Below are 12673 nucleotides of genomic sequence, written 5' to 3'. Positions count from 1 at the left end.
CCACTGAACCAATCCTAAGGATTTTTTGGTTTGTACTGAAAAATCATTAATTGTCGAAATGTGCATCTGTTGTAGTATTATTTGTATTGTTGTAATTCCTTGAAACTTTGAGACATTTATTATGTATGTTTACTGCCCAAAACAATAAATTTGGCAAACTTTCAATTTTTATAGGGACATAAGAACAGAATGGTGAGTGATGTCATCGAAATTAGAACTTGAAATGTTTTTCGAGGTAATAAGCATGGTCTTCAAGCATTTTAACATTTGAAGTAAAATTTAAATGCTGAAACAGCAATTTCAGCAATTTACCATTATCAAGGGACATAACTAAAGAACAGTGAAAGTGACGCCACCCAAATTAATACTTGATCTGTGTTTGGAGGTAAACAGTCTATTGTATAAGTTTCATAATATTTGGATGAGGCAAACTAAATTAAAATGGAAACCAATGTTGTGACTAGGAACGTACAGAGGTATATTTACAGACAGATGAGGATACCTTAATGCCCCCAATAATACTGATCATAACTTAAATATTTGTATATATTAATTTTCAAATATCCTACTGAAAGATTAATGGTAACATTATGATACTAGGATAAATATATAATTCATCATTGTTTTCACATTTTTATAATTCAGCAAAGTATAATTATCTATAAATCATTACATGTAGAGTTAATACTGTTGTTCAAAAATTAAAAGTTTAGACATTTCTATCTCCCCTTTTTTGGTATGATTACAGTCAAAAAAAGGTTATATATATTGTCAATATTTTTTGAATGGAGAATTTTGTATCAACTATAGTGATTCACTTTACCATTACCAATGGACAACAATTTAATCTTTAACTGTAAACCTGGGTTATTTAATCAATTATCGGCATTTATTGCCTAATATCTAATATCAAATAAAACAAATCATTCAGGTACAGTCAAAACCACTGATTTTCAGTCTAACATAATTTAATATTGAATAGCCTACCATCAGATGTATGAGCTTGTTGCTCCCAGTACTCTATCACAAAACCATGACACATCTTAGGAACAGCTGGTGCTAACTCAGCCAGTAACATCCAAGCTACCTAAAAAATATCACATGTAAAAATAAAAAAAACACTATAAAGGAGTTGGTCCGTTAAGGCCCCTTTTTGGCCCAAAAATATAACAGTTTTACAAAATTGTTAAAATGAAAACTTTTTGTTATTTATTGGACAGCTGAATGCTTCTGCTACATAAATATGGGCTGTTTTTGACATTGCAATGCACATATATCGGGTTGTAGCACCATTAAGTCATGCTAAATTACTGAAATCTTCAAAATCCTATCATTTTAGTTAAATTTTAGACGGTTTCCGTGTAAAACGAAAGTGGCCGCATTCGTGTTCATCCTTAATATTGCGATGTAAGTTGTATTTTATGATAATACATAACATATATAAAGCTTGTGGATGAACACGGATGCGGCCACTTTCATTTTAGACAAAAACCATCTGAAAAGTGACGTTTTTTGGCATATTTGAGAGATTTTTCATCAATCGGATCGCTTATAATGACTTAATCAGTTAAAATCTTTCACATAAACTAATTGAATCAAGTGAAATAGACACTTAAGTGTTTAAAAAGTGGTCAAAATCTTTCATCAGAGTAAACTGAAATTTAAGGCCAAAATGAGTCCTTACCAGACCTACTCCTTTTGTGTGTCTGAAGTGCTTTCTGGGTTTACCTGAATTTGGAAGCTCACACCTATACATTTTAAAAGCAAAGATGTTTAAATGCCTATAACCATCAAGAAAAATATGACCATAGGATCCTAAAAAGTTTTGTCATATCAAATGTTTACATAAGTCAAATGAATTTGTAATATGCATGTTTTCCAATGGAAATTGTGACATCAAAATACATTCTAAATAGTATGAAAACCCATGAGACCAGGATATAAAAATATACATCTTTTAGAATATGATTTCTTAATTTATCAACAGCAGTTAAGAAAAGTATGCTATTGATCATGTCAGTAATAAAGCACTACATACTGAGCTAATAACTAACAGTCCAAAAACAATGTTACATGAAGGTACTAGCGACAATAAAAGTTTTAAAATATTGTTTTTTGTTGGAACACTACTAACATCCCATAATTCAAAGAAAAAAAAGACAGCCAAAAACAGAAACTTGGACTGAAAATGGTAAAAAGGATGTGCTGGATAGGAGAATACAATTTTAAAACTTGCAATGGGTCATCTATGGAAAGGGTCCAAAAAGAAATTACAAATAGAATTTAACTGTATGTTATAAAGAACAGTAAAACAAACGGGTTTCAGATTCACCAAGAGTTTTGTTTTAACTTTTTTCACTATTATTGAGATATAAAAAAAACCAAAGAAAAAGTGATAAAGTTCTATAAGTATACTTCGTTGTTATCTGTGTTCACATGAGTCTGTAAATTGGAAATCAGAGTGGCTTTAATCTTTCCCTGTCTAGACCAATGTCGACATGCTTTCTGTAAATATTTCCTGAAAAAGAATTCATTTCAAATTACATACTAGGCTTTCTGTATCATGAAGTTTCTTCTGTTGATGCAAATTTTATCACAGAAGCTGTAATAATTTAGGACATCACTTTTTCAAGAAATTCTTTTTAAGGTAGTACTTAACACCTATACTAAAATTATTTTGGCTCTTTTTAATTTTCATAAAATTTTGAAAATTATTTACTATGACCCTTAGACAAAAATATGAAATTTCAAAAAAAATAAAAAAAATTTTCTCGAAACAATATCATTGGATATATAGCAGTTTGACAAAAACTACATTTGATCATTGAGTAGCTTAATATTTTCTTAAAAATAGAACTTGATTGATGCCTTCAGTTGATTTTAACAGAGTTATCTCCCTGTAGAGTTTTGTATCACCTTAAGAGTATACTATAAAAATCTTACCTTAGATCTACTGACTCAGAACGAGTCATTATATTGAGGACATCCCAGGCAAGTCTGTGTGATTCATTAGTCATCCTAAAATAATTCAAACTTATCTGTAATCCTCTGATTTACATATAAAGAACTTCATGGAAAAAGTAAAAGGTCTACAAGGCCGTATTTTAAATGGGAGCACTTTATATGTTGCTGAAGGATAGATGGAAAACAAACATTTCAAGAAATTTCATCCTTTAAATTTTAAAATAAGTAAAGGAAACTAATTTTTTTTATCGGGAAAGCATTAGTTACGGACCAAAGACAAAATGTAGATTTATATCTGAAACAAAATATGATTTTGAATCACATGAGATGATACTTCAATGCAAGGAATAGAACACAACATTTCATGAGAGTACTAGAATTTCTATTATTTAAGGAGGCTTGCGGGTATAAGATTTTCAGAAAAAAATGAAACATTTATTTTTCATTACAAATTGTATTTATTATCTTAAGAAGTTGTTACTTTATCATATAAAACAAAAATCATTCCAAAAAATCAATTCGTGGTGGCCCCAGGTGACTTTTAAGGTGTAGATGTCAGCGAAAAAGCTCCGAATTATCTCCCTTTGGTGCAAAAATGCCATTCTTTGGCATTAAAATGAAAATATCTTTTTTATCTCATCGGTGACCTATATTTTTTATTGTTGCTTTCGAATAAGATGTACATAAACTAAATTATTGTAAAATTTAAGCAATATTTGTAATTTAGTTCTTTTTTTATTTCGATATTACCGCTTTTCTCCTATTAGTTCAACAGAAAAAAAGGACATTCACAAAAATGTATGCTTTTTTTTTAAGGCAGATTGTGAGCGTAAATGAATGGTGACCCCATTTTTTTATTTCATTTTTCTATTAAGTATAAGATAAAGTTCATTTATAGAAAAATATAGAGAATTCTTATATTAAATATAAAAATAATTCTTAAGGGTTCCGCGGAACCCAGTGTCTCGCCTACTTATGCTGTTAATTGCAGGCTCAACAAAAGAGGAATAAAATCAATAAAAATATTCCTCTTGATACTATCTTATGATTCTAAGAAGCTTCTGTCCAAGTTTGGTAAAAATACAGTATGTTTTGAAAACTTTAACTGCAGACTGTCTCATACCTGCCAACTTTCACGATTTAGGCGTGTACTACACGATTTTGACCCTTTGTCACGATTGCACGATCGTGTTCCTGAAAAACCCTCTAAAACACGATTTGGTGAAAATCTACACGAAAAATATTGTTGTTCCCGATTTTGAACTGTGTCCAATGGAGGAAAATCGTGTTCAGCCAATCAAATTGTGTGTTTCTCATGATCAAATTAATCAGCCAATCAAAAACGTTTTCTCTCAAGATTGTTTTAACATGCTAGATATTGAACTTGTGTTGTATTCCACTGTTTGTTGATGTAAAAACGTGAACATGGCAAATGATTTTTCAACTGCAAGGAGGTTCTTACACAGAATAAGAATAAAAGCATGGCTGATTGACAAACTTCAATGATGCAGTACTACCATGAATATAATCATGATAATAAATAGTAGTTTATTCACTGATTTATTGACATTACATATACACTTGCTGTAACATAATTTCATTTATGTATTCAATCATTTAAAGTATAATGTACTATCCATTATTTTTCACATGGAACCCCCCCCCCCCCCCCCCCCCCCATCAACATGAGGTCCCTTAAATGAGGGACTACCCTTTAAGTCAAGGGGTCACTCTTGTAAAAAATAAAATAGAAAAATGTAGATTTATTTACTTAAAAATGGGAAATTCTGACATTGTATTTGGAACAGCTTTTATAAATGAAGAGTCCTATTATTTTGAATAATAAAGAAGATATAAGGCCAAGAACATATCAAAATTCTTGGACATGTGTTGACCATATAATACCAGATAGATCATAAGATGTATAGTTCTTTGGGAAAAGTTTCTTCAAATAATATGCATATGAATGTGTGCTCATTTGTACTTAAAAAGTGGTTTTAAATGTCCTAACATTGAGGGGGGATCCCTATGTGTTGTTCCCAACCTGATAAAGGTCCTTCTTTGTGTATAATTTTAAATTAGAAAAGTCACCAACTATTTAGTATCCTTACACATGAAAATAATTCCTGGTCTTACAGCTACATGTTCATATTTTCTGCTGATATAATAACTAGAATCATGCAAATAAACTTAAAAAAAGGGATGTAAGCTCATCTTACAAATCATGCAAATATGACACTCTTTCTAGACTACACAACAGCACGCGCAAAAGTTGGCAGGTATGCTGTCTGTAACGTAAACTGGAAGAAAATTTAAGTCCATTTATAAGTAAAATACAGATACACACGTACAAAATTTTTTACAAAATTTTCTTATAGATACTAGCTTTTGATCATAAACAAGCTTCTGTCCAAGTTTGGTACAGGTCCAAAATAGTATAAGAAAGTTATTAAAATTTTAAAAACTTTAACCACAGAGTGAATGCATTGTTTTCTTGCAGAAAATCTAAGTCCATTTAAAAGTAAAATGCACAAAAAAATGGATTTATTTGTTAACAAAATTTACTTCTGGATACTATGTTATGATCATAAACAAGCTATTGTCTAAGTTTGGTACAAACCCAGGATAGTTTTAAGAAAGTTATTAAAATTTCAAAAACTTTAACCACAGAGTGAATGTTGTTTCCTGGCAGAAAAACTAAGTCCATTTTAAAGTAAAATATGGAAAAAATGGAATTTTATTTTTCCAAAATTTCCTTCTTGATACTGTCTTATGATCATAAACAAGCTTCTGTATAAGTTTGGTACAAAAACAGTATATTTTAAGAAAGTTATTAAAATTTCAAAAACTTTAACCACAGAGTGAATGTAATGTTTCCTGGTAGAAAAACTAAGTCCATTTATAAGTAAAATTTGGAAAAAATCGAATTCTATTTTCACAAAATTTACTTCTGCACACTATGTTATGAACATAAACAAGCTTCTGTCCAAGTTTGGTAGAAATCCAGTTTAGTTTAAGAAAGTTATTAAAATTTCAAAAACTTTAACCACAGAGTGAATATTTGTTGACGCCGCCGCCGCCGACGACGGAATGTAGGATTGCTATGTCTCGCTTTTTCGACTAAAGTCGAAGGCTCGACAAAAATGATTTAGACCCGCGAGCCCCCTTAATACATATTTTAAACTAAACTTTCATCTTAATCGTTAAAAAAATGAAACATAGCTTGAGAACCAAATAGTTAACTAGGATGGCTTAAATATGTTTTACCTATTAATAAATCAATATTTGTAAAATATTGCCCAATGAAATTACTGAGCCAAAAACAAATTGCACAGAGTAATAACTATAAAGTCTGAAAAGTATGAATAATGAGGAAATTATGAAATAATAATGCCCACCTTTTCAGAGGTACAATATTGTGTAATATGATCTCTTCTAACTGGTCCATACATTTCTCTTGTAGGGTTGTCTCTCTGTCTATAACTAGGGGCATCACTCCTTCTAACCAGGATCTAGTGAAACAATATAAATCTTTACTGTTAAAAAAGTAAAACAGTAGATATATAAAAAATTTGTAAGGGATCCGCGGAACCCAGTGTCTCGCCTACTTTTGCTGTAAATCACAGGCTCAACAAAAATGAGGAAAAAAATCAATAAAAATATTCCTCTTGATACTATCTTATGATTGTAAGAAGCTTCTGTCCAAGTTTGGTAAAAATCTAGAATAATTAATGAATCTAATAAATGTTTTGAAAACTTTAACTGCAGACTGTATGGAAGAAAATCTAAGTCCATTTAAAAGTAAAATACAGAAAAAATGGAGTTGTCTTTTTACAAAATTTACTTCTGGATACTATCTAATGATCATAAATAAGCTTTTGTCCAAGTTTAGTACAAACCCAGGATAGTTTAAGAAAGTTATTAAAATTTTAAAAACTTTTACCACAGAGTGAATGTTATGTTTCCCGCAGAAAAACTAAGTCCATTTAAAAGTAAAATACAGAAAAAATGGAGTTGTCTTTTTACAAAATTTACTTCTGGATACTATCTAATGATCATAAATAAGCTTTTGTCCAAGTTTAGTACAAACCCAGGATAGTTTAAGAAAGTTATTAAAATTTTAAAAACTTTTACCACAGAGTGAATGTTATGTTTCCCGCAGAAAAAACTAAGTCCATTTAAAAGTAAAATACAGAAAAAATGGATTTATTTGTTAACAAAATTTACTTCTGGATACTATCTTATGATCATAAACAAGTTTCTGTCCAAGTTTGGAACAAACCAAGGATAGTTTAAGAAAGTTATTAAAATTCTAAAAACTTTAACCTCAGAGTGAATGTAATGTTTCCCCGCAGAAAAAACTAAGTCCATTTATAAGTAAAATACAGAAAAAATGGAATTTTTTTTTTACAAAATTTACTTCTGGATAATATCTTATGATCATAAACAAGCTTCTGACCAAGTTTGGTAGAAATCCAGTATAGTTTAAGAAAGTTATTAAAATTTCAAAAACTTTAACCACAGAGTGAATATTTGTGGACGCCGCCGACGACGACGACGACACCGACGGAAAGTAGGATCGCTTAGTCTCGCTTTTTCGACTAAAGTCGAAGGCTCGACAAAAATAAAGCAATGAACATGAATTGAAAGTTTTAAAAACTGAACAGCCAATATTACGATTTAACTGTCACTTCCTATTAATTTAGCAAAACATCCTTCAGACACTGTTAAATATCATTTCTAAATTACTTTACAAAAGAAGGTGTTTAAACACATACACATTTTCTATGTTGACAAATAATTTTACAAACTATTGTAAAGTAAGAATTGACCATACTTTTTTTTAACTTGGAATATGTTATATAATGATTTTAATAAACTGTTCAAAAAAAAAAGGCCTTAATAGAAAACAATTCTAATGAATCAGATGTCAAAAGGTCAATTTAAAGAAATAAAATAAGGTAAGTTAATTTACCAACATACCATTACTGGGTTTGAAAAGTTAATGAATGATAAAGTTAAAGATCGACCAGTAGAACATACTTCTGTAATGGTTTTTCTGTAGGAAAGTCCAGTAATAAATCTGTCAATGACTGCATAGACTGTTTCCTTACAGACAGAGCTGGATCTCGACATCTTTCTACTAAAACATCTAAATCCTGTAATTAAAATAATAACATGTGAGACAGTTAATTGTGTACATATAAGGCATATCTAAATTGCTTCACAAACTAAATCTACAGACTCAAATCAAATGACAAGAGCTGTTGAAATTGGCTAAATTTTACCATTTTTGCATATTAAATCCCAGTAACATGGAATGGCCCAAAAAACGAGAAGACGTCAAAGTAATCGAAACAGAAACACATTTCAAAGAAGGCACAAGGTGAAAATTATGTTCAACTGTAATAATTTGAATAAACTTCACCATTTGTTGGATAATATATAATTATTTCTATTTGGAAAATAAATACTTCTTTAACGAATAAAACTTTAGATATATTTGATCAAAACATACTTAACAGTGTTTAAATTATCAACCCATAAGCCTTTAGTTTGATTTTGATAATTAATTGTAACATACTTGTCTACTGTAATCAGGGCATTGAAATCTTATGATATTCTCTAATGCATGTAATGCAGCCTTTCTGACATTAACTTTAGGATCTTTTGCTCTGCGTCTAAACATGGAGGTGACACCATCATCATCAGGCATGTCTGGAACAAATTGTTAAATGTATACAAATAATTCAGTAAAGCATAGATTCCTATTGGACATCCCAAGGCATTCCTATTTAAAATTCCTAACAAAATGTTTTATTTTCATTTTTTTTGCCATGTTTCAATTTTTTTTATAATCTATTTGTGTCATTAATGGATATAGCAGTAAGTTGGAAAAATCCTTATAATACACTGTAGTCTCTAAACAAAGTTGACATAAATAACAAGAGGCTCTCAATTTTTTTGGTTAAATCTCTCATCAATGATTATTTTGGCTTTTCAATTTATTTAAATGTTCTTTGAATCGTCCTATTTTCTTCAAAAGCAAAAAAAAAAAAACCTTTTCTCCTATGTTCTATTTTAGCCATAGGAGCTATGTTTCTTGACATACAAGGAAATAAAATATAAAATTTATACTAGATACTCTGGAACTCATTTAGCCTAACTTTGGCTCTAATTAATACAGCAGTTTCAAAGGAGAAGATTTTTTAAAGTAAGTCAACATGATGAAAAAATTGTGAAAAAAGTCTTTAAAGGGCAATAACTCTTTAAAGGGTCAATTGACAATTTTGGTCAAATTGACTTATTTGTAGATCTTACTTTGCTTAACATTTTTGCTATAAACAGTTTATCTGTATCTATAATAATATTCAAGAAACTGCAAAATTTCTTTAAAATCATCAATTCAGAGGCATTATACCCGAAAAACCAATTACCCAATTCGGCTGAAAATTTCAGGACAGGGACACCTTGACCTAATAAATACTTTAACTTATTGTCTTATTTGCTCTAAATGCTGGAGTTTTTGAGTTATAAGCCAAAAACTACATTTTACCCTGTGTTCTATTCTTAGCCATGACAGCTATGTTTTTTGACAAAATAGAAAATAAAACATAAACTTTATTTTATACACCCTACTGATCATTCAGTTGAACTTTGGTTGAATTTGGTTGAGTAGTTTTAGAGGAGAAGATTTTTTAAAGTTAACAAATATGAACAAATTGTGAAATATTGTCATTAAAGGACAATAACCCCTTAAGGGGTCAATTGACAATTTTGGTCATATTAACTTATTTGTAGATCTTACTTTGCTGATCATTTTTGCTGTTTACAGTTTATCTTTATCTATAATAATATTCAAGATAATGACCAAAAACTGCAAAATTTCCTTAAAATTACCAATTAAGTGGCAGCAACCCAACAATGGATTGCTTGATTCATCTGAAAATTTCAGGGCTGACAGATCTTGACCGAATGAACATTTTTTTTCCATGTCAGATTTGACCTAAATGCTTTTGTTTTTGATATAAGGCAAAAACTGCATTTGAGCCCTATGTTCTATTTTTAGCAATGGCGACCATGTTTGTTGATAGATCAAAACTTCGGATACAATTTATAAACTAGATACCCTAAGGAACATTCATTTAAGTTTGGAAGTCTTTGACCTAGTAGTTTCAGAGGAGAAAATTCTTGAAATAGTTCACGACGACAGACAACGACGGAAGCCGAGTGATGTCATAACCTCACTTGGCCCTTCCGGCCAGGTGAGCTAAAAAGGAGTTAATCAAGTTGTCATGAGATTCCTTATAACCATCTCCTATGTTTAAGATGAACTAGTTTTAATAGTAGTAACTAGAAGTCATGTATGATACCCAATGTTGGTAGTGTATTTAGATCTAGTCTAAGTATCCTTTTATTGTTGGATTGGTGTCTGATTAAAGTATTTCAAACAACTTCTTGATTTAAAAAGATAAGATTTTCTCACAATGACACAGCAGTAAAATGATTTATTGGAATATTTCTTTTTAGCTTAGTATTACATATCATCGTTGGCCATCTGAATGAGACTGATTTTCTAGCTTGAGCCAGTCCGGTGTAGGTGAGAATATCAATCGAGTTGAGATGCCAATGATAATCTGTTTATAGCTATTTTACTTATGATGATGGTGTTTATTTCATTGACAACAGGCACAAGCGTCCTTAGTTTCCAACCATAATTTTTCATAGCAATCTACCGTGCTGAGAAAGGAAAGGAAATTATCAGTCAGAAAGATCAAAGGAAAATTGTAAAATAGTGATAATAACTATTATTGATTAATTTTCATATAAAGCAATATCACAACCTATATCATTGAAATAATATTTTATATATTTTTTTTAATAAAAAGAGTCTTCCTACTGTGAAAAAATATGGTGACCCATGCTGACTTTTACTTTATACTCTTTTATAACCCAGACGACATACTTGGATTAAATGGTGTGAGATAAACTCCATGGAAAGGTGTTTTCCCAGGACCAGGTGGTTGGTTGGCATTCATTGGTGTCTGATCTTCTACAGCTGGACCTTGGATGTTCTCTGCTGTCTTCTCTGCATTGTTTGTTGTGTTATTGTCTGAAATAATCACAAGAGGATAAATGGACAATACAGTGTTACTGTGTAAAGATTCATCATTTATGAAAGGTAAAGGCAGACTTAAAGTTCTTTAATACAAAAAAAATAAAAATCAAGTAACTTTTTGTCTTGATTATTTTTATGTATTGAAATGCATCAAATGTTTGATTTAATTGAAACTAGACAAGTTCTAATTTATATATAACAAGAATGTGTCCAAAGTACACAGATGCCCCACTCGCACTATCATTTTCCATGTTCAATGGACCATGAAATTGGATAAAAAAATAATTAGGCATTAAAATTAGAAAGATAATATCATAGGGAACATGTGTACTAAGTTTCAAGTTGATTGGACTTGAACTTCATCAAAAACTACCTTGACCAAAAACTTTAACCTGAAGCGGGACAGACGGACGAACGTACAGACAGACGAACGGACACACAGACCAGAAAACATAATGCCCCTCTACTATCGTAGGCATAAAAAAAAATGAAAGATAGATATATAAAAGAAAATATTTTTTTCCAAATCCCATATTGCTGCTATAAAGTATTATTGTACTTGATTTAGACCTTATTATTCAGTCGTCACTAAAAATACTGTTAAAACTTAAAGGAGCAACTAAAGAAGACAAGAATGCACACGCTGAAATGTCTCGCCTTCTTTACTAATCATTGATATTATGTTGATAGTCCTAAGTAAAAAGCTTTATTACAACTGTCACATAAACTTAACATTAACCAAGATAGATAAACAAAGACCAATGAACCATGAAAATGAGGTCAAGGTCAGATGAACCATGCCAGACATACATGTACAGCTAACAATGCTTCCACACATTGAATATAGTTGACCTATTACTTATAGTTAAAGAAAAATAGACCAAAACACAAAAACTTAACACTGTGCATTGAACTGTGAAATAAAGGTCATGGTCAAATAAAACGTGCGGGACTGACATATAGATCATAAAATATTTCCATACACCAAATAAAGTTGACCTTTGGCATATTATATTAGATAAAAAAAAAACAAAACTCAAAAACTTAACTATAACCACTGAACCATGAAAATGAGGTCAAGGTCAAATAACATCTGCCCGCTAGACATGTACACCTTACAATCATTCCATACAACAAATATAGTAGACCTATTGCATAAAGTATAAGAGAAACAGACCAAAACACAAAAACTTAACTATAACCACTGAACCATGAAAATGAGGTCAAGGTCAGATGACACCTGCCAGTTGGACATGTACACCTTACAGTCCTTCCATACGCCGAATATACTAGCCCTATTGCTTATAGTATCTGAGATATGGACTTGACCACCAAAACTTAACCTTGTTCACTGATCCATGAAATGAGGTCGAGTTCAAGTGAAAACTGTCTGACGGGTATGGGGACCTTGCAAGGTATGCACATACCAAATATAATAATCCTATTACTTATAATAAGAGAGAATTCAACATTACAAAAAATCTGAACTTCTTTTTCAAGTGGTCACTGAACCATGAAAATGAGGTCAAGGACAATGGACATGTGACTGACAGAAACTTCGTAACATGAGGCATCTATATACAAAGTATG

General features: G+C 30.8%; 1 protein-coding gene across 1 annotated transcript in view; it reads right to left on the bottom strand.

Moving 5' to 3' along the window:
• LOC134684751 (condensin-2 complex subunit D3-L-like) overlaps positions 1 to 12673 on the bottom strand; it is a 57208-nt gene that overhangs the window by 28207 nt on the left and 16328 nt on the right. The window contains exons 16-22 of the mRNA XM_063544057.1: positions 10931 to 11077; positions 8549 to 8682; positions 8008 to 8123; positions 6363 to 6476; positions 2944 to 3018; positions 2416 to 2518; positions 988 to 1087 (exon numbers count right to left, since the gene is read on the bottom strand). Coding sequence (XP_063400127.1) covers positions 988 to 1087; positions 2416 to 2518; positions 2944 to 3018; positions 6363 to 6476; positions 8008 to 8123; positions 8549 to 8682; positions 10931 to 11077 — 789 coding nt within the window. The remainder of the gene's footprint in view (positions 1 to 987; positions 1088 to 2415; positions 2519 to 2943; positions 3019 to 6362; positions 6477 to 8007; positions 8124 to 8548; positions 8683 to 10930; positions 11078 to 12673) is intronic.

This window comes from Mytilus trossulus, chromosome 9 (assembly GCF_036588685.1).
Source record: "Mytilus trossulus isolate FHL-02 chromosome 9, PNRI_Mtr1.1.1.hap1, whole genome shotgun sequence".
In the NCBI taxonomy this organism is placed as follows: domain Eukaryota; kingdom Metazoa; phylum Mollusca; class Bivalvia; order Mytilida; family Mytilidae; genus Mytilus; species Mytilus trossulus.
The sequence above is the reverse complement of the archived record's forward strand: the minus strand, read 5'-3'. Positions and strand labels throughout refer to the sequence as shown.